At 38.1% G+C, this 20,793-nt stretch overlaps 1 protein-coding gene across 2 annotated transcripts; it reads left to right on the forward strand.

The window, feature by feature from the left end:
* Window positions 1-1,589: 1,589 nt before the first annotated feature.
* Window positions 1,590-20,362, forward strand: LOC129792088 (echinoderm microtubule-associated protein-like CG42247). 2 transcript variants are annotated; one of them, XM_055830824.1, is made up of 13 exons: window positions 1,590-1,730; window positions 3,438-4,205; window positions 13,685-13,885; window positions 14,782-15,142; window positions 15,220-15,358; window positions 16,237-16,558; window positions 16,622-16,717; window positions 17,438-17,575; window positions 17,651-17,911; window positions 17,983-18,800; window positions 19,275-19,428; window positions 19,504-19,680; window positions 19,749-20,362. In XM_055830824.1, exons 2-11 carry the CDS (start codon window positions 3,573-3,575, stop codon window positions 19,426-19,428), a joined length of 3,123 nt encoding a protein of 1,040 aa, XP_055686799.1. In that variant the 5' UTR covers window positions 1,590-1,730; window positions 3,438-3,572; the 3' UTR covers window positions 19,504-19,680; window positions 19,749-20,362. The 2 variants fall into 2 exon arrangements, with proteins under 2 accessions (XP_055686799.1, XP_055686800.1); XM_055830825.1 differs by having other exon boundaries at window positions 19,759-20,362.
* The last annotated feature ends 431 nt before the right edge of the window (window positions 20,363-20,793 follow it).

Below are 20,793 nucleotides of genomic sequence, written 5' to 3' on the forward strand. Positions count from 1 at the left end.
CAGGAAAATAAATAAATAAAGGGCAAAATGTGCAGGAAGTTCCGCATTGGAGGAAGCCAAAAGAAGGCACAATGAGGAAAAGCAGCAGCCAAATTGATAAAATGATTTATGAGGGCGTCGTCGTGGAAAATCCACTGAATTTTCCCATGACGAAAGGGATCATTAGGCGGTTGTCGATTTGTTGATTTTCACCGCGCGGATGGGTGTTCGCAATTGGAGCCGGAAGACGCGCGGCTTTTTTTTTTTCGTGAAGCTTGTGGGGGACCACAATTGCAAAAAACATGGAAATCATCAATTTGGGACACCGGGAGGCGGAGTCGCGACCGCCATTGGACGACACAGTGCGCAGGAAAGCAAACACAAGTGCCGGGGGGAGATGTACTATAGCGGGTGGGCCATACAACCACCCACGTTACGGGGTGAAAATCCTTTCTGTGGGTGGGGGGAGGTGTGCGTTTTGTGACAAATCACCCGGCTTTCCCGGAGAACTTATTTTTCCCTGCACACTGCATAGCCTCCGTGTCATTTGCACATGAAACGTGCAGAGCTGAAGAAACCAGCAAAGACCTCCTGTCCAGGTGTTGTGTATTTGAAGCTTTTCCGCGCGAAAACTTTCAGTGAGCTTTTTTTTGTACATAGCATCAAGTCTGAAAAATTCACATGGTGAGTGCAAAGTAATTTTGTGTGAAAGTTTTGTTGCATTTTGCTGCAAGGTGCGTGAAGTGCTTCAGGTGAGAAAATAAATGAAAGAAAGCAGCATTGAGGTAGAAAAAAGGTTCTCGCGGTAAAATTTAATACACAATTATGCAAATAATAAATATTCAAATGGCTTTTTCTGTATTATTTTGTCCCTCAATCGAAAGGCCATTCAATGTGCGCAGCGGTATAGACTTATTCGCCCCCTTGAGATTGTTCAGGTGAGATTAGGTGGGCAAAAATTATTTTAATAGAAATATTACAAGAATGGGGGGGGGGAAAAGCTTCGCGGCACAAGTCAATAAATTTCAGTGAATTTTGTCCCATGTGTGGCGCACAATCTCAGGGTGGTGGGATTGTTATTTTTTTCTTCACCCAAGTCGTGAGCATTTAATAAAAATGCCGAACAAAGAGGGAGTTGGGGCGGCACGACTTGGCTAATTACGCGAGGAGGCTCGTGGAGGGAGCGCGCAGCAATAAAAAAAAATTGAACAAGGGAAGGTGGCAGGAAAAAAAGTCAAAGTGGAGCGTTGACCACCACCGAGAGAGAGTCCACCAAAGCAAAAAGGAAGGAAAAAGAAGTCGTCGACAGGGCGTATTTAAATGTAACACGAGAGGTGCAAGAAGTTTAGTTGGTTTCAAGTTCGCCACCGAGGAAGAAGAATCTCTCTCTGCGGTAAATGTCCCCAGGAATGTGCAAGTCCTTGGATTAAGACAGTCATCCCTCTCCCCGCAACATATCCCTCATTATTGCAATCAATAGTGCATGACATTGCAAAGTGTGTAGCAAAAAATAATTGTGTGGAAAATCTTCCATTTTTTTTTTCAAAAGTGCTTTTCTTGATATAAAAAAAAAGTTTTTCTTGAGTGAGAAAAAATAACGCAAAAGTTTTCCCAACAAAAGAGCTTTTTGTGCTTCCAATAAAAAAGGCCATCGCGAGTGAAATCGTAAAAAAACGGGCTGTTATTCCAAATCCACGACGAGACATAAAAAAGAGAAAAGAAAGTAAAAGAAAAACAACCAAGAGGCAAATGTAAGGAAAAATTCCCTCAAAGACGCAATAATTTCTCATATAAAACGACCCATAAGTAAAGTGGAACAGTGCAACGACCATGCCACATCATTTGCATACCATTTTCCTATATTTATATGTATATACATAATAGGGTGGTCACCCACCTTTCTTTGTTTCCCCATATCGCATACACCCCCACCCCCGAATACTTCGTGATGATGACCTATTTTTTGCAGCAGAAAATTTTAATTCCCACGGGGAATTCCCACCTCAGAGAAATTATATAATTTTAATAATTTCAAGTGGAAAAAGTACAACGCAGAAGGATTTTCATTTCATTTGTGTTTTTCTTTATAATTTCCTCCAAAAGGAGCTTGACGAGAAAATTAGTGACTAGTCTTTTATAGAAGTTATATATTGCAATTAACAGCACGAAAGGTGTGCAATTGATATCAAGTGCAAATTGGTGGATTAAATCCTTTTTAAAACTTTGGATGGTTTTGTAATTGAAAATTTCAAAATTATATGGTGATTTAGTGAATTGAATTTTTGGAAAAACTATTTTCAAAGGATTTTTTTTAATAATTCATATTGATCGTAAATTCGTTGAATTCCATAAAAGATAGAGCAGAAAAGACAAAATGTGGAATTTAGTTATAAATAAGGGGCAACAAAGTAACCGAATACAAAACAGTTTAAAAAAATTATTGATATAATTCAAAGCGCATAAAAAGAAGTCAAATTACTTAAAAAATATTAATCTTAAAATTATCACTTTGCGGGGGATAAAAATCGCATAAAACTCTTTATTTATACAAAACATCGAATATATTCGCTTAGAGCAAGAGTTTAGAGTAGTAGGAAATTTGTAAAAAACAAATCTTTAGAATTGATTCTCTCACATATATTCTTTTTTCCTTTTTATAACTTGTTTTTTTTTAAGAAAACAAAAGATTTATTGAACTTATTGCTCCAGAAAATATTCCGAAAATTTTTCAAAAAGCTCTGTTAAATTAATTTTTTTAAAGATAAAAATAAATAAAAATTCCTGTTCTAAATTTTAATATACAGTCGTACCCCGCATAATCAAGTCGAGGTTATACTCTTCTCACCCATTAATTTTAATGCGTAAGAAGAGTATAACCTCGACTTGATTATGCGGGGTATGACTGTATTAATAAAGATACATTTAATGCCTTATATTCGGGAACTTACAAGCCCCTCTGTAAAATCATTATGAACTCATTTTATTATTTTATAACATCAGAATATAATATTTTTCTTTCTAATTAAATTTTCATTAAATATCGTATAATTTTGAATTTATATTTTGAGCTTTATTTCAAGCTTTTTTGTTTGAATTTTAGTTCAATGCAAGTCATATGTGCAAGTAATGTAATCAATATATAATTTTTATTGCTTCAATAAACCTAATTCTAATATCAATTAGACGATTTTATTGTAATTTTATTGCCTCTTAAACTATGAAATTTCCCACAAAATATGTTTCAAATCCATTTTTCCTTTATGGAAGCGTTCATTCAAGCGTACAGACTTTCACGACCTCCTATTTATGCAAAGTTCTCTTTACGACCATCCTGAGTGAAGTGGCTACACCAACTACCCGGCGTCCCCTTTTCGGCAAAAAGAAATAATAATACTTTCGTCCTGTGAGAGCTTTTCTTTCGGACTTTTCTTTTAGTGCGCATTTTCCTTTTTTCACAGAGCGAGAGCATCGTGAGCGCCCCTGCCCAGGTGGATGCTCCAAGTGAAGTGGAACCTAGAGGAGGCGAAAGGTGCCAGAGGACGTCCGCGGAATTGCGCAGTGGGGACGTAAACGTGAATCAGGTGCGCGGCACCATGTCGAATGAGGATGCCCTCGATGACGGAGCACGTGCCAGTGGTGTGTCGAGCCTTGGCATGAACGGAGCCCACAATCCGCCAGTGCCACAGCCAGCCAGCATAAACAACAACGCCTCCGGCGCCGTGGACATAAATGGGTCAAAAGCCATCGACGTGAGTGACGACGAAGAGTTTATCGGTGGTGGTGACAGTGCAATTGCCACCAGTGCCCCAGCTACGAGCTACTGGGGTTCCCGCGCCATCTCCAGCCGTGCCGCATCACCAGCCATGGATAATATGAGTGAAGTGTCCAGTCAGCTACCGGGAGCACCACTTCCACGCTCCAAATCCCGCACTGATTTCGGCGGCGGTGGTAGTAGCAGCAGTCGCTATGCCAATGCATCCTTCTGGAAGGCCCGTAGGGTCTTGTTCTATCGCAATGGGGATCCCTTCTTCCCCGGTGTTGAGTATCGCTTCAAGCCGGGTCGCGATGTGGCCACCATGGAGGCACTCCTGGACAAAATCTCCCCACGATTGGATTTGCCACGCGGCGCCAGGTTCGTCTTCTCCATGGATGGGGATCGGAAGTATTCTCTGGAGGAACTTGAAGATGGTGCCTCGTACGTGGTGTCCAGCTTCAAGACATTCAAGGTAGGTGCGAAGCCCCTCGGCCGAAATGAGCGCCAATTAACCCCGTTTTGGACGCATGCGTCCAAACAAACCCCCAAGTCCACCCACTTTTGTTTACTTGCCCCAAAGCAAATTTTCTTCAGAGGGACAAATATTTGATTTTGCAATCAATACAACTCGATTTTGCACCTCACGGAAGTTATATATGCATGTATGTTAGTACCTTAAACAAGGTAAATGAGGTGCATGGATCTAAAATCCATCTAGGGGGCTATGGTTTCAAAGATTTCGAACTGTTTTTTTTTTGTTGCTTTTTACTCATTTAAAAAGAATTTAAGGTAGAATTTACTTTAGTTTCAGTACAAGCTTAAAAAATCTTTGAAAAAAATTAACTCATTAAATTCTTTTCTGTTTTAGGATGTCTCAGTATTCAAAATTGCGCTAAAACTTGGCTTAAACTTGATTGGAAATGAAGATAAATCTTTAAGGATGCTCCTTATAAGGATCAATTAATTCAGAAACTAATAAAAAAAAGCTTTTTGTATTGAATCTTTGGTTCTAGAGAGCTTTAGAAATTAAATAGAATTCTAATGAACTTTTAAGCTTAGAAAAACCAGAAGAAATTGAAGTAAAGGGCCTTATTCAGCGACCAAGAAACCCTTGAAATTCGCTTGAAATCTTGAAATTTCAGTACAAAATTCAAAGATTTCAAGGGTTTCTTGGCCCAGAATAAAGCCCAATATTTGATCAGTTTTAATAAAACCAGGGAAGAGTTTGATCAGAGGTCAAAATATTGTATTTTCCAACGAGATAGAACCATGCGAGTTGAACGAGTTGATAACTTTGCGGTCTTTACTTTCATTTAATTAAGTAATTAATTTCAAAGAAAATTAATGATTTTTCCTCCGAGATTTATCTATAAATGTCTTTTCTAATCTCAAAGCTTTATTGATTAAATTCTTTTCGATTCTCAAGCTAAAATATTTAGTTAATTATAACAAAAATATTTATCTTTGCTTCTCTTTAAGATTTTGTTCAGTTTCCGTGAAAATCCTTCTAAAAAGTCACGACAGTTCCCTTTAACTTTACATGAAATCCTTGTGAAATGGAATACTTTAAATGAGTTTCCAAGAAGATTGATTATATTGCTTTCATAAGCTCACTAATGCACTTCCTAATCCACTCAGTCTTCCTGCGAAAAGGGTGTGTGGACAGAAATCCGGCCCATTACCCTACTCTGATGGGGTCCAGAGAAATAAGCAAAAGAAGCTTTTATTTGTAGAAAAAAAAAGGGAAATTTGGGGTAAATGATGGGAAATTGAAGTGCAAGAATGTGGGTTAAGGCTTGCGCTCCAGTTCTTCTGCCTTCCGCGCGGTGAAAGTGTTGATTGCGGGAAGAATCTAATGGCGCATTAATTCCCTCCCATCTATCGAGGGCAAATATGATTGCTCACGGAGGGATATGCAGAAAAATGGGTGAAGCCGGAAAGGTGCATTTAGGTAATACATATAGCAGAGAAAAGATGGTCATTTTGTGCAAATGGGCACGGCAAGAATGGGGTGGCCGGATACTGATAAATTGACCTAGAACGTGACGTCAATTGGCGTGCAAATTTCTTATTTATTCGACAAAAAAAATGGAGCTTTCTTTATAAAAAAAAACATATAAAGAGGTTTGTTCGGACGGTTCGGTCATTGTGAGAAGGGGTTGCGGGGAACGTCCTCTCTAATTGCACACAGCAAACATTAATTAAGACAGAAAAGAACTGCAGTGAATGGGATTTCTTCCGTGCCGGGGGTTAAAGGGGCAAAGAAAAAAATATATAGGAGGTATTGCGAGCATATTTCTCAAGGAAGTCACAAAAATGTTTTATTCTCTCCGCGTTTTAACTTTTTTTTCTTCGCTCTTTTTAAATCCTTCAGCACGTCAATACAAGTCAAATGGGGTGGAAAATTGTGTGTAATTTTTTCGAACCCTCCCACCCTGTTTTAGTTTTCTTAATTCATGGAATTTGGGGGATGATTTAAAAAAGAAAAGAAAAGGGTAAAACACCGAGAATTTAGGTGGAAAAACAGCAAGAAGTGCTGTCTTGGGGTGTTTCTCGCCCACCCCATGCTTGGAAAATCTTTTCCCATTGATTTTCACACGCGATTCTTTGACCAGTGGCCAAGTTTTCTTCGCACAAGCTAACCCCTCGGCAGTTTGGCCTCAAATCGCGCCACAAAACCTTTTTCTCACCCAAAACATTTCTACAAGTTTTTGTGTCGCAATTCAGCACCCCTCCCCTTCGCATTGCAACCCCCCACAACGCCCAAAATATCGACATGAAAATTCCATCTTGAAGGCACATTAATATATAGAGAAAAATTTCGATTGCATGATAAAACTCAAACGCGAAGAAAGCTACTCCTAATTCATTTTTAATTCATCTCATTTGCCTTATCGCTAAAAAGCCACTTTAAAAGTTATTATTTCCCCAAACCTCAAACACATGCCCACCACACCTTTTTCACCCCCGCAATCCATCAGAGAGCTTTATCGAAACTTCCCAGGGAATATTGCAATAAATCCCTAAATTAATTACATCCCATTTTTACCTTAAATTAATACCAAAGCATTAAAAATTCAATGACCTCTCCACCCCCAAGGGTAGCTTTTGCCATCCAATTTGTCAAGATCCTAAACTGATTTGATTGTTTACGATGAAAGTCAAGAAACTTACGCGGGGTAAATGGCTTGAAATTGGTTTTGTTGGAGGGTAGACGTAATCAATTTTCACCGTAAATTACTTAACTTTAATGGCAAAAAAGTCTCTGGTTAAAAATGTATGTTGAGAGTTTCAGTTAAAAAATTAAAAATTTTAGTTTAATTTTATAAGATTTTTGGATTATTTTTCTGTTATGAAAGAAATGCAAGAAGCATAAAATTTAAATTAAAGGAAATTCACTCAATATTTGGTCAAATATTTTGTGAAATATGATTGAAAATTCAGTAAAATAATTGAGGAAATTTATTAAAAACTTGTTCAATTTTCAGGAGTTTCATTCAATTCGATATTTAATAAAACTTTAGAGGGAAAATTGAATGAATATTGGAATAAAATAAGATGTTTTCTTAGAATTTAATTTTTTCTTTGGAAGTTTGTGCTTCTTCCACGTCATAGGTCTTGGCTAAGACTTTTTCAGATTTCTTAATAATTAGGAAACTTCTAACTTAAACATCAAGCATAAAATAAATACTTCAATAAAGAATTAAATTAAATCAAAATCCCAATTTATTACAAAGCTTAAAGCTCTGGCAAAATCAAATCAAATAATGAAATCAATGCCCATCAATCTTGACTACAATGAGCTTTACCACAATTTGGGGGTTCTTTTTCAAAGTCACCGAGAGAGCATTGAACTCTCTCAATGCCTCCAATTATCCCCCTAAAATTTCCATTGACTTGAGGAGAAAACAATCACCCCTCCAAATCTCTGCGTTCTGCAGTTACTCAAAGAAGAAATAAAAATGAAATTTCTGCACGATAGTTTCGGTCACACCGAAAAGTGATTGTGTCATATTTTTTGGGGGGTTGCCTCTTTGATTTATGACTCCAATGTTGGGGTTTGAGACGAAACCTTGGAAGTTCCCGCAATCTTGATGGTGTGGACAATGGAGAAAAAAGGTCGTTTGACCTGTGAAAATGCCTCTTAAAGTGTCTGCGACGCTTTTTCCACACACACAACACAAAAAAATTTATTTAATCACATAATAAGGGGGTAAATATTTTTTCTGCCATCCTGTTGTACCTCCTTGTAAATGAAATAGACGGCAAAAAATCTTTGCAAAGCGATAAGGTGTTGGTGGTCAATTAAGTGATATACTCTTACGTTATGTTTTTTTTTTTTGTGTGTGTAGTTGGCGGAAAATATGGGTTCGGTGTTGGGAAAAAAGGGGTCACATGAGGGATGAAAATTGCTCCCATTTTTTTTTACCTTTCTAGGGCATATTAAACGGCCAACAAACAGTCGGAGAAAGATTGTTTTATGGTCAAATTAAGAAATCGTGATACTTTTACGAGGACTCGCGCTCTCCTTGCTTGATAATAAATTTCTCGTTCATGCTCTTAAACATTTTTTTTCGTTCATATTACGTCTCAAGGAGAAATATTTCCAACAATCGAAATTCAAGCCACTGTGCCAGAAAAAATTTCTTGGCTGTATTTTTTTTGATTTTGATTAGATTAGGTGTTAGAATAAGTTAGCAATAAAGCAAAATATACCTAAAAGTTGTTTAATTTGACTTTGTGAACAAGAAAATTTACAAATTTTTATTTTATTTTTTATTCCGGGAGCTTTTTTCGAGTCCGGGAGCTATATTAAGGAGAATTTTGAATGAATTTAAGTATTTAATTTAGTTCCTAAGTGAAATCTTTTTTTTAACTAATGGAATATACAAAATAGTTAGTCAGATTTCTTTCTAGAATCATCCCTTCAAGGGAAAAATATTCTTTTTCAAAAAAATCTCACCAGAGCGAATAAAAAATCTCATTTTCTTCCATTTTTTTTAAGATAAATCTTTGCAGGGTTTTTTAGGCGAATTCTTATTCTTTAATCTTTATTTTATCCTTTACGATATTACGTATGCCTAGAATTTTTTTTTGTTCAAATGGCTTTTAAAAACGAATAAACTTCTTTAATGTAAAAAACATGCAAAAATAATGGATTAAGACGCTGCGTGTGCCTTTGAAAATCTCACCGGCACAGTGGCCTAATGGAGGAAATTCTCATTTCTCCATCAAGACTACACTCTTGCGGGATTGGTCAGGGAAAGAATGTCTGAGACTCATTGCGTGAGATTTATTTTTTGTGTGAGTCGTCACGTTGAATTCTTGTAGTTTTTTCCCGTATTTGGAAAATTTTTTGGCACTAATACACGTGTGTGCCCCACTCAAGATCTCTCATGTTGTATGTGGAATTGAGGGCGAACGTTAAGGGTGAAAGGAGGAAAAGAAAAGAAAAAAAAATATATAATATTAAAACACCTCACAAATGTGTATAATTTGGCCAACAAATTAATTTCTGTGTCAGTCAGAAGGGAAAGATTGAACTGTGAACAGTGCTCTGTGTGTGAATGGGTTAAGGAAAAAGGGGTTAAAAGTTTTCATAGTATAAAAGAGAAGGGGGCAAAGATAGGCGCATATTTTATACTCCCCCATCTACACACACAAGTGGCCCTAAAAGTTAATGAAATTAATCACTTTTTTGAGAAAACGCCGTACAAATTGCGGAGTCATTCGCATAAATTAAAGTCAATTGCAGAAAGGAAAAAAAACGAAAAGTCGTTAAACGTGCGAATTGCTGTTTCTCAGTTTACAAATTCATAAAATAATATTACAAACTCTTGTCCTTCGGCACAGTGTGTTTTGTGGGTGCAATTTTGCCATGGGGCGCACTTGAATTTTATATTGCTTATTTGGTGTGGTGCTGCACCGCGCAAGGAGTCAAATAGGGGTGTGTTCCTTGTTGCTGCTCACTGAGTGCACAACCCCTCTGTACATGGGTTGCGACACGCATTAAATTAAAGCTCACGCGGTGTGCAATTGAATTGCAGCCAATTTATTGCGCTAACATTGTTAAAGTGAGACGTGCACTGAGTACACGTGAAAATTTTCCACAAGCAATTTTCTCCTAAAACAGGGAGGAAATTTTTCCATCAAGTTGAAGAAATTTTTCCAGTGAGATGTGAGTGAAATTTCTTTTTTATTTAATGAATATTTCATGAGAAATTTATCGCAATATTTAACCTTTTGCACCTCGAATGTGATTTTTTATCGTGATTTGTTTTATCTTTTTCGCATCAATCGAAGAAAAATCTTTTGTGGTATTTTAGAGTGTAAATTCTTAAAGGCATTTTTGTATATTTTATTAGGAATTTTTTTTTGGTGTATTTTGAGTTTCTTGGCAAATGTTCAAAATATTTTTCTACCTTGAGTATACACCTATCTTTATTGAAATTTATACTTTGTGTTTTCCCGATTTTATTAAAATTATTCAAGTGCAAAGTTCAAGTGAAAAGTTTAAAAATTAATAGTAAAATAATAATTTTGAAAATTAAGAAACAAAAAATTCATATCAATGGGCCTTATTCAGCTACCAAGAAACCCTTGAAATTCGCTTGAAATCTTGAAATTTCAGTACAAAATTCAAAGATTTCAAGGGATTCTTGGTCGCTGAATAAGGCCCAATATCATTGTCTTTTAATGGAGAATAAGCATATGCGAATAAAGCATAAGCATATAATAAGCGTGTAAGAAGCTTTCCAGTTAGCCTAACAAAATAATACTTAATTAGGGACAAAAATGGAAAGCTGTCCTAATTAAACTATTAGGTGCTACTAAACATTAATCCTATCAAATTTATCATTTTATTCACTAAATCTCGGCCTTAACAACATATCGATCTTTGTAAGTTTTCGAGCTTCTTTTTATATTATTTCGTATCTTTCGGAAAAGAGATGCAAAATGAAGTACCTAATTTTTTGATTTTATTGTTCCTAACGTCTAACACGTACCGTTTTGTAATTAGAAAATTTTATGAATTTTAGGCATCGTTACACTCAGAAAAAAAGAGTTAAAAAGTGCATAAAGTTAGGTTAGTTTTGCGAGTGTGTCTGTTTGTATGAAGCTTATGCTTCCTATAAAAATTCCAAGCAAAACTATTTTGAAAGTTTTCTTAAAAATGATTATTTTTTCAATAATATTTAGGTTATATCTTAATTCGTATGTCTTTAAAGGGTTAACAAATTTTATTATTTGACGATTTTTTTGTACCTTAACATCTCTATTGATTTTTTCCTCCTAAAGTTCATTTATTTTTGAAAAAAAAATTGTAGCAAAACCATCCCCATAAGTTTTTAATAATTTATATTTTTAAATTTTAATTTATTTGTTGAAAATGTTAACCTTTGAAATTTCAACACCTGTGGTGTATTTTCCAAGAAAAAAATGAGAACTTCTTAAATTTCCATGAGGATTATTTTATACATAAATTACAAGGCAATTTTCATGTTGCTACCAATCTCTATGTTACAATTTTTTCACCTAATTAAGAGTTTCTGATGTTTCCAGCACGCAAAAAACACACCATTTCCGTTCTGTATATGGAAATCAGTCATTCACGTTTGGTGGTAGCTAGAAAAAAGAGTCCTTTCCTCTGCAAAATGGCTAACATCGTGGAAAAATTTCACTGATAAGCTTATATGGGTGGGGGGGAGGGATCATATCAAATATTGCCGTCAATTAAGGAATGCGGGTGAAATTGAGATGCAAACGGGTGTGTGAAGGTAAAAAAGTCGATGCACGTGAAAATGAAATATAAAATTCTCACGTGATTTGCATAAGAAAGGATTTTTTTATTCTTCTTCTTTACTCAAGCGCGCCAATTGAGTCGTCAACGCGGGGTGGGTGATTCCTAGCAAGGCTGTCGAGGTTATTCAGTAAGACGTGCATTTGGTCATTTTATGTTGCTCTCCCAGGAAGGGTGGTCGCGTTCAAAAGACGTCGTACCCCCGAAGAGGACTTTTCACGCGACAATCTCACCACGAAGAGAGGAATATCCTTGAGAAGTTTAATCTCTCTTCGCCACATGGGGAGATTGGTTCGAGTGAAAGGAGTTCTCTCATATCGCACTTTCTCTTTCCCACCAACACTTTCCCTGCGCATTTTCGCATAATATTTTCCACATGGTCGGGGGGGTGGGGTTGGTTGAAACAGCAGGTGGATGAATTGCCTGGGAAGGTATTACCATACAAATTTACATGGTGTCGTTGGTGAAACCGCAAAAGAAATCCGAGGAGCGACGACGCGAAAAGTGGGCGAAAACACCAATTGCCACGACGCGGAGGGTGGGTTTTTTCTTCCACCTTTGCTATCACATTTACCCATACAGGGGGGGGGAGACGTCCACCCCATACCGCGGGTTGATGTGTAAATAAGATAGTGGCGAGCGTGGTTGGATGGGCTCCCCAATGAAGGGGAGGAATTTGAATTTTCCACTCAGTGTCCGCTTCGCAGTTTCACCTGAGCCACAACACAAGTCACAACCGCTCCTCCATTGACTGTGTCAACGTCTTGGCGTGCCATTTTAGCCCATTTTTCCCCACACAATCCTTCCGCAGTGTACCAGTGCGCCATTTTTTTCCAACAATTTTTGCAGAGATTTTCAAAATTCAAAAACTGCCTTTTTCTGCGAATTTCGTGATCATCTCTGTGACTTCTTGTTGTACCACCACCCCGTGGAATTGAGTGTGCAAATTTTTCAATAATTGTGATTAAAAAAAATACAATTTGATACAAACTATAAAAAAGTATTTTCTCATAACAAATTATTAGAACACATAATTTCTTAAGAGTTTTGTGGTAATTTTATGTGTGGTTAGTTGTGTAAAAAATGTACGACAGTGACAACGAAGTTACTTTTGTGGTGCTGACATCACCAATTAATTCTCAGGTTCATCTAAAAGCTTCTCATTCCATCCTTTCAAACTACCCTCTATAAAGTTTTGCTCACTATATAAAGTTTGTTGAGGAGAAAGCTTTAGTTTTCATTGAGCTTTTACGAGTTTTTTTTAAAGCTTCAAACTCTTTAATGAGTATAATTTAAAGATTTTTTTTGTGTTTAATAAACATTAAAAATTATTTTATTTAGCCTTTAAATGTTAAAAGAGGAAAGAAACTTTAATGATTTAGTTGCCTAATAAGACTTTTCTTGAATAAATGAATTAATTAGTGAATAAAAAATACGTTAATTGAGCAATAATTTGTAGAAAACAATCATTAATTTTTTTCAATATCGAATTTTTTTTTAAAAAGTGTTTTCCTTTCAATTCTGTTTTATAACCGTTGAAATAAATTACATATGTATAGAGTTATGGAAATTGAGATGGAGATGCCGGGTTAAAGTTTAGCTTTCCTTCTTACTAATTTTTTGTGAATATGTGTATTGCAAATTCAGCACAAAACTAAGGGGAAAATCATATAAAAAAGTTCTATGACAGTTCTATTTATGAAAGAGATTAAAAGCTTTTATTTAACAGAAAAAAAACAATAATTTTAGAGTTTCTTCAAACATTTTATTTCTTCTGAAAAATAAAATATCGAACATTGGCTGTGTAAAGCACGAAAAAAGTCCTTTTTAATCATTCTAATCTCTCACTAACGAAAGACCTCATAGAAAGATTACGAGTTTAATTTCTTTCTAAGAGAGTTTTCAATGAGTTCGAGCACCTCGCCATAACTTGTGCCCTTGTACTTTGTTTTCGATTTTAAGACCACGTAAAAGCCTCCCCGTATACAGAAGATTCCAATCTCAACCGGAAGCACTTCCATTGATTTTTATTTCTTCTCCCCTCACATAACGTCTTAAGTCACTTTTTGTTCCTCCAACTTTTCATATACATACTATATATGGGTATGACTGTGTTTGCGTAACAGTGAGTCCTTTCTTTTCCGGTGCAGCCAGCAAGCTACGGCAAGAAGAACGGCATGTGGTACGCATCGCCCAGCAATCAGGGCTGGGGTGCTGCAGCAAAAGCCGAACGGAGAAAATCCTCAATTATTGAGGCTGATGTGAGTCCATCGGGAGCTGCAGGAGCTGGTCTGAAAGCCAGTGCAGGTCGTGTGATTCGCATCATTAACAATCTCGATCACACAGTCCAGGTAAGTGAGGACTGTGAGGCGCAGAGTGGGGTGAAGGAGGTTCTGAATGAGGGGGAATTGGGCGTGCAGAAGAGAGAAATCATATCTCGGACGCTATTATGTTAATAACATTATAAATTACCCTTTGCCGGCCTTGAAGTGGTCAGATAGGCGGGTTGTGGGACACGGCGGGGTATGTGGCCGAAATGTGCCTCTTCAGGGGGAGGGTGGCAGGAGGGATGAATTTCACTCCAAAAAATCGATCGCGCGCACGCTAAACATGTGGAAAGTTTTCTTATGCTAATTTCTCCTCAGTGGCGTTTCCGGTGCTTTAATACGCCACCCTCCGTGGGCAAAACAAACCAACCCCTTCCCGTATAGTTGGTATGCTAGTGAGGGGTGCCTCAATGGGACAGTGTGTCTACCAAATGGTCTCAATGGGAGAAAAGAGGAAGAGATTCTTGAAAAGCTTGAAAGTCTTTCCCTTTGAATGAATTAACGGACACTTTTCAATTTATTTGATTTTTTTATTGTAAAGATTTCATCTTTCTCCATTTTGAATTTATTGAAAAATTTATTTAAATTTAATTTCTAAAATCCTCTCAAGAGTTTGAAAATATTTCTTTAATTTTTTTCATCCAAAAAAAATCATTCCTGTCCTAAAAAAAATTAAGTAATAATTTACAAAAATTAGGGACAAAGCATAGAATTGCATAAAATGCACCCACATGTAAAACATACAAATGTACATGTAGGGTAATTAATTTAACACATAATTTATCACCGTACATTCTTCCTCACGTGAGACAGACGATGAAATCCCCGTGCGGAAGAAACAAGCATGGAATTTCCCATTTGAGTCCCCCCTCAAGCAGCCCCCTTAATAGGGTAGAGCCACTCACGGAATGTCTTTTCAGTGTCGCGTGCTCCTCAATCTTCGCACGTCGCAGCCATTTGAGGAGGTGGTTGAGGATCTGGGGCAGGTTCTCAAGATGACTGGGGCAAAGAAGATGTACACGGGTAGTGGGCAGGAGGTGCGATCGTTCTCGCAGCTGCGAAATGAATTTGCCGACATGGATACATTCTATTTGTCCCCCGGTGGGAATCCAGGGACAACACCAGCATCGCCCGAACGAAGATCACGTTCCCGGGCGGGTATGGTGGCGCCCGTTGTGGCAGATGAGCCACCAAAGGGGACAATTCGTCAACGGGCACGGAGCAAAAGCCGCCCCAGGGTCCTCTATGCGCCCGAGAATGAGATTGTCCGCTCCAATCAAGGTGAGGTGGTTAGAAGAGAAAAATCGATGGCATGGCGTGTGAATGAGATTCCTTTTTATTGCTTTTTTTGTTGTTAGAGTACACAATCGTCGATGCTCTCAAAGAGGAACCAACGAAAGTGGTCATAAAGGGACTGAGAAGGACCTTCTATCCACCAATTCATCACCCATCGATCGACAACAGCCCACCGGATAAGAAGCTTCAGATCCACTGGGTGTATCCTTTTCAAAGAATTTCTTTTTATTCAATTTTCTATCTGTTTTCAGGCGTTATTAAGATTAGAAGAAAGTCCGTTAATTCAAACTTAGTTAATCGATTGACAGAACCAATATTTGACAGAAGTTGCTTGACATATGCAATTTTTAAATTTCAAATTTATCAACACAGGATGACCTGAAAAAAATCAACTTCCCCAAAGAAAAAAAAATCAATTTTCTCGTCACTTTTGCAAATCCGCCCCATTTGTTTGTGAGTAAATAATAATTTTAATTGCACAACGCGGAAAATTTATGCAAAACTTATGCCGGATTAATAGCCCCTTTTCGTGCCTCAGGGACAAAACGCTGTGTGTGAATGAAAGTGTGTGTTCTCCTTTTATTTTTTTTCTTGCGCGCAATGAGTCTACTGGTCAGATTTTCCAGCCGCGTCGATTTAACGGCCGCCTCCCCACACCCCCCGCGTGGCCACAAATTTTTCCCAATACAGGTTTTTAGGACTCTTTTACACTTTTTCTTCATCTACACCACTTTGCTTTCTCCGTGCTAATGGGAAGCGGAAGTTGCGGAGCTTTGGGGCGCGGGGTGGTTGTAAAAAGGAAAAGAAAATTGAGAGAAAAAAATCCTACTCATGCTTTTCGGCAGTCAAAATTCATTCACAAGTTGTTTCACTCGCTTGGCGAATATTTTCTCTTTTATTTGCCTTAATTGCAAAATTTTTCTCATTCCGGAAGAGAAACTTAAGGGAAGATTGAGCGTCTGATGGAGTAGAGATTAATTTTCAAAGAAATTTAGGCTAATGGCGTAAAATGATTTTTGGGCTTCTTATTTTTTTATATTAATTTTCCTTGACAAAATTCTTGTTGAAAAATAAAACAGTCACGGGTACAGAGGAATAGATGCTCGTAGGAATTTGTGGGTACTCCCATCAGGGGAGCTGCTGTACTACGTAGCTGCTGTTGCTGTACTCCTTGATAGAGAAGAGGAAGCCCAGCGTCACTACACAGGCCACACAGAGGATATAATGTGCATGGATATTCATCCATCGCGTGAACTCGTGGCTTCAGGGCAGAGAGGTGGGCGTGATAGAAAATCCCAGGCACATGTGCGTATCTGGAGCACTGAATCCCTACAGACGCTCTATGTTTTCGGGATGGGGGAACTCGATCGTGGCGTTACATCTGTGGCTTTCTCACAACTGGTATGATCTGTGGTCATTCTCTTTTTTTTGGATTATTTTGCTAAAGAGTTTTCTTTTATCCAGAATGGAGGAAGCTACGTCCTTGCTGTGGATGCTGGTCGGGAGAGTATTTTGTCTGTATGGCAGTGGCAATGGGGTCATTTATTAGGAAAAGTTGCGGTAAGTTTTTGTTAATGTTTATTTGGGAATAAAGGAAATAAAGGTTTGGTAATGAAGGATTCGACTTAATTGAGAAAAGTTAAAGAAGAAGTTGAAAAAATTTTAAGATTAAGTTAGGAGAACTTCTCCTCAGAAGTCCATTTAAAGCAGGTTTAGTTTTACAAGCTAAACACTAGACTTTTTATAAAACATTTTGATACAACAGTTTATGCAGACTTATTACCAAGTTTTATCGAAACAAACATTGAAGCGAGCTTAGTACTTCTACCATACTTACTGAAGATAGCCGCAATCAATGAAATTGTTGAAGCAAGCTTGCTGCTCCAACAATTCCAGGATCAATTCTTACTACAAAGATCCTCAGACAATGAAACAGTGGAAACAAGTTTATTGCTCCAACAATTCCAGGATCAATTCTTACTGCAAAGATCCTCAAACAATGAAACAGTTGAAGCAAGCTTCCTGCTTCAACAATTCCAGGATCAATTCTTATTTCAAAGATCCTCAGATAATGAAACAGTTGAAGGAAGCTTATGGCTCCAACAATTCTAAATGAAAAACGGTTTCCAGACTATTTTGGGACGAAACAGGCTTAAAAACTACAAATGTAAGCTTCTGTGGAGGCAAACAAGCAAATCTGATACTTGTTCTCTGTTCCCTGATGTTCAGGACAGCTTTCGTAGACTTAAATTAATTGCAATCAATGAACAATCCTTGCAGACTCTTCAAGAAGGCCTATCTGGAGCATGCTTCCATCCTTTAGATGATAATTTAATCATCACACATGGCCGAGGACACTTGGCGTTCTGGCATAGACGCAAGGATGGATTCTTCGAAAGAACAGACATCATCAAGAATGTTAGTTTAATTAACTTTCTTTTTATCTTTCTATGTCTAACTTGTCTAACTCTATTTTCCTTTGCAACCTGATAGCCTTCACGTACGCACATTACAAGTATACAGTTCGAACCAGATGGTGATGTTGTTACAGCAGATAGCGATGGCTTCATCACCATCTATAGCGTTGATGCGGATGGAGCTTATTTTGTTAGGATGGAATTTGAAGCACATACCAAAGGCATCAGCTGCTTGGTAATGCTATCCGAGGGAACTCTTCTATCTGGCGGTGAGAAGGATCGTAAGATCATTGCATGGGATTCACTGCAAAACTACAAGAGGATCACAGAAACTAAGGTTGGGTTTAAAGTCTTTTTATTTGTTAAGAAGATTGTTTGAGTTTTCTTCGTTGTCTTGTTTTCCGGTAGCTTCAAGAATCCGCTGGAGGTGTTCGAACGATTTATCCACAGCGCCCAGGACGCAATGATGGAAACATCTACGTTGGAACAACACGAAATAATATCCTCGAAGGTTCCCTTCAGCGTCGTTTCAATCAAGTTGTCTTTGGGCATGGCAGACAATTGTGGGGCCTAGCAGCACATCCGGATGATGATATTTTCGCCACAGCAGGACATGATAAGAACATCTGCTTGTGGCGCAAACAGAAGCTCCTGTGGACCTCACAAGTAGCCTACGAATGCATCTCCCTTGCCTTCCATCCATTTGGTTCGGCTCTTGCAGCTGGTAGCAGTGAAGGGCATCTTCTTATAATGAATTCCGACAATGGAGCCTCAATGCTGACTCTCCGTGTCTGCGGTTCACCACTAAATTGCATTGGGTATAACCTTGCGGGTGATATGATTGCCATTGGATCGCAAAATGGTAGTATCTACCTATTCCGCGTGTCACGCGATGGATATTCCTACAAGAAGGTCAACAAGATCCGCGGAGCTCAGCCACTGACGCACCTTGATTGGAGTATTGATGGGGTTTACCTGCAAACCGTTACAACGGACTTTGATTTACTCTTCTGGGACGTTAAATCCCTGTCACCGGAGAAGAGTCCAATGGCCATGAAGGATGTCAAGTGGGCTACATTTAATTGCACTGTGGGCTACGTTGTGGCAGGTGTATGGAATAATCGTTACTACTCCTCCAATTCTACCATCATTTCAACAGGAAGTCGTGCCACAGGGCAGGATATGTTGATTTCCGGAGATGCAGACGGGTACCTCAGGCTGTTTAGGTAAGGCTTGGCTTAAATCTAACTCCATTTTGTCCTTTAAATTGGTTTTAAGGGCTGCTTTTGGGTTTGAAATGAAAAGAATTAAAAATCTGAGCAGATTATCCTAAATTCCTGCGCAAAATTAGATCAATATGGACTCCAGGGAATGAATTATCTAAGAGTGAAAAACTCCCGTGACAAACTCCTGAACGGGAGTTTATCACAAATGCATTATTTTTCTTAGAAGATCATGCTCACGTGAAGTGTTCCTCACTTTTTCCCTGCTAAAAGCCTTCGGGAGTTTATCACGGGAGTTTTTCACCCTCAGAGAATTCATGTCAGGTCTTAGGGCAAGTTCTTAGACCTCATTATTATCTCCAGATGTCTTCTGATCTTAATACAAAGGTTCCGAATAGACTAATTTTTCATTTTTATAAGTTTTAACGGACAAATCAACAGAAAATGATTAAAAAAATATGATTTTTCCACCTTCAGATATCCCTGCATTACCCCTAAGGCAGAGTACTCGGAAGCTAAGGTCTACTCTGGAACACTGGCTTGTGCTCGCTTCCTCTGTGGCGATCGTATGGTGGTAACTGTTGGTGGGACTGACGCATCCCTCATTATATGGGATCTTATTGAAGAATAAGTAAGTACCAAGCAAACATTCGTTTGTTCAGCCCCAAAAACCTTTAAAATCTTATCCTGGCAATTTTTTTTGCAGCCTCTGTGGCCCCCGGCGTGGTTCCACACCGCTGCCTCGGATCACTCACCATCACCACCATATAAGAATTTAGAGCACCGTCGAAGCACCGTTTCCTCCACCTTTGAGAGTGACACCTCGTGCCTCAATGGCTTCACCGGCGTCACCCCATCTTCACGTGGCGCCATACCGCGATGGGTAAGATCGCAAAATACGAAAAAGCCACCGGCAAACCTCGCAAATCCATAAACATACATGAAATGAAGTCCTTTGCAGGCGCACGATGATTCACCGGATGAACAAACTGTGGCTGCTGGCGGCAATCCGGACTCAGAGGAGGACGGAGTTGAATATGCCGTCATGCTTCCGGATGCCTTTGCCGTTCTCGATGTTACATAGCGTCGGCTGTTGCCTCATGGCGCCGCGCACGCCCTCCCCCCGACACACTAATCCACAAAATGGACAGCATCACCCAAGGGAACAACATTCAGGGAACACACGGGGATCCACTAAAGGAAATTTCTAAGGTCAGGGCTTATTTTGTAATTTGGAAGGATTTTCTTCGTGAGGAGAGAATCTCTTTGTTAATGAAATTTGTGAGAAAATTCACAAAAAGGTCCTTAAATTGAAAGAAAGAAAAAAATGTATGGCCTTAGATTTTCCTTCTTCAGATCTCTATCTGGCCCCAAAACCTCCACAAAAAAGTTAGCCTAATACCATCAGGCTATATAGTACAGAACCACAAACATTTCCAACAACAACCAAACCATATATAGGAAAGAAATAGCAAATGGAAGAGCAAAGAAAATTCAAAGAGTTTTCTTTGAGGATTTTTCTTTGAAAAAAAAAAGCTATTTTCCTACACATAGAACCTCAAAAACCAAGAAGAAAAGAATCTCAAAAGGCGCAAGAGAGAAAACCTAATTAAGGAGACATAAATCTGCCACTGATGGGTACATTTTGCACGTCATCACTCAGAAAGCAAAAAAATTGCAAAAAAAGAGAATTCTTGGAAGAAGAAAAATTATTAATATTTATAAAAGTTAATTCTATTTATTCAAATTTATTCATTGTTATCCAATAGTTATTATTAAAGTGTTTATATAATGAAAAGAACGCGCGCGTGGTGTTGGTAAAGTCGTGAATACCTTGTAGGGATTTAAAAAAATCTGTTTTGATATTTTTCTCGTCGACAGAAGAAATCATTAAACCACCCCCTCCACCCATTCAATAGCATAAAAAGTAAAAAAATAAATAAATAAAAATAGGTAAATTAATAAGCCGAGTGGATGTTTCTTTGGGGATTTTCTC

Source organism: Lutzomyia longipalpis, chromosome 3 (genome assembly GCF_024334085.1).
Source record: "Lutzomyia longipalpis isolate SR_M1_2022 chromosome 3, ASM2433408v1".
Taxonomy (NCBI): domain Eukaryota; kingdom Metazoa; phylum Arthropoda; class Insecta; order Diptera; family Psychodidae; genus Lutzomyia; species Lutzomyia longipalpis.

Coding starts and splice junctions, on each gene's coding strand:
- LOC129792088 (XM_055830824.1), top strand. CDS start 3,573: ATGTCGAATGAGGATGCCCTCGATGACGGAGCACGTGCCAGTGGTGTG. Junction 13,886..14,781: donor ATCTCGATCACACAGTCCAG/GTAAGTGAGGAC, acceptor ATGTCTTTTCAG/TGTCGCGTGCTCCTCAATCT. Junction 16,559..16,621: donor CTGTGGCTTTCTCACAACTG/GTATGATCTGTG, acceptor TCTTTTATCCAG/AATGGAGGAAGCTACGTCCT.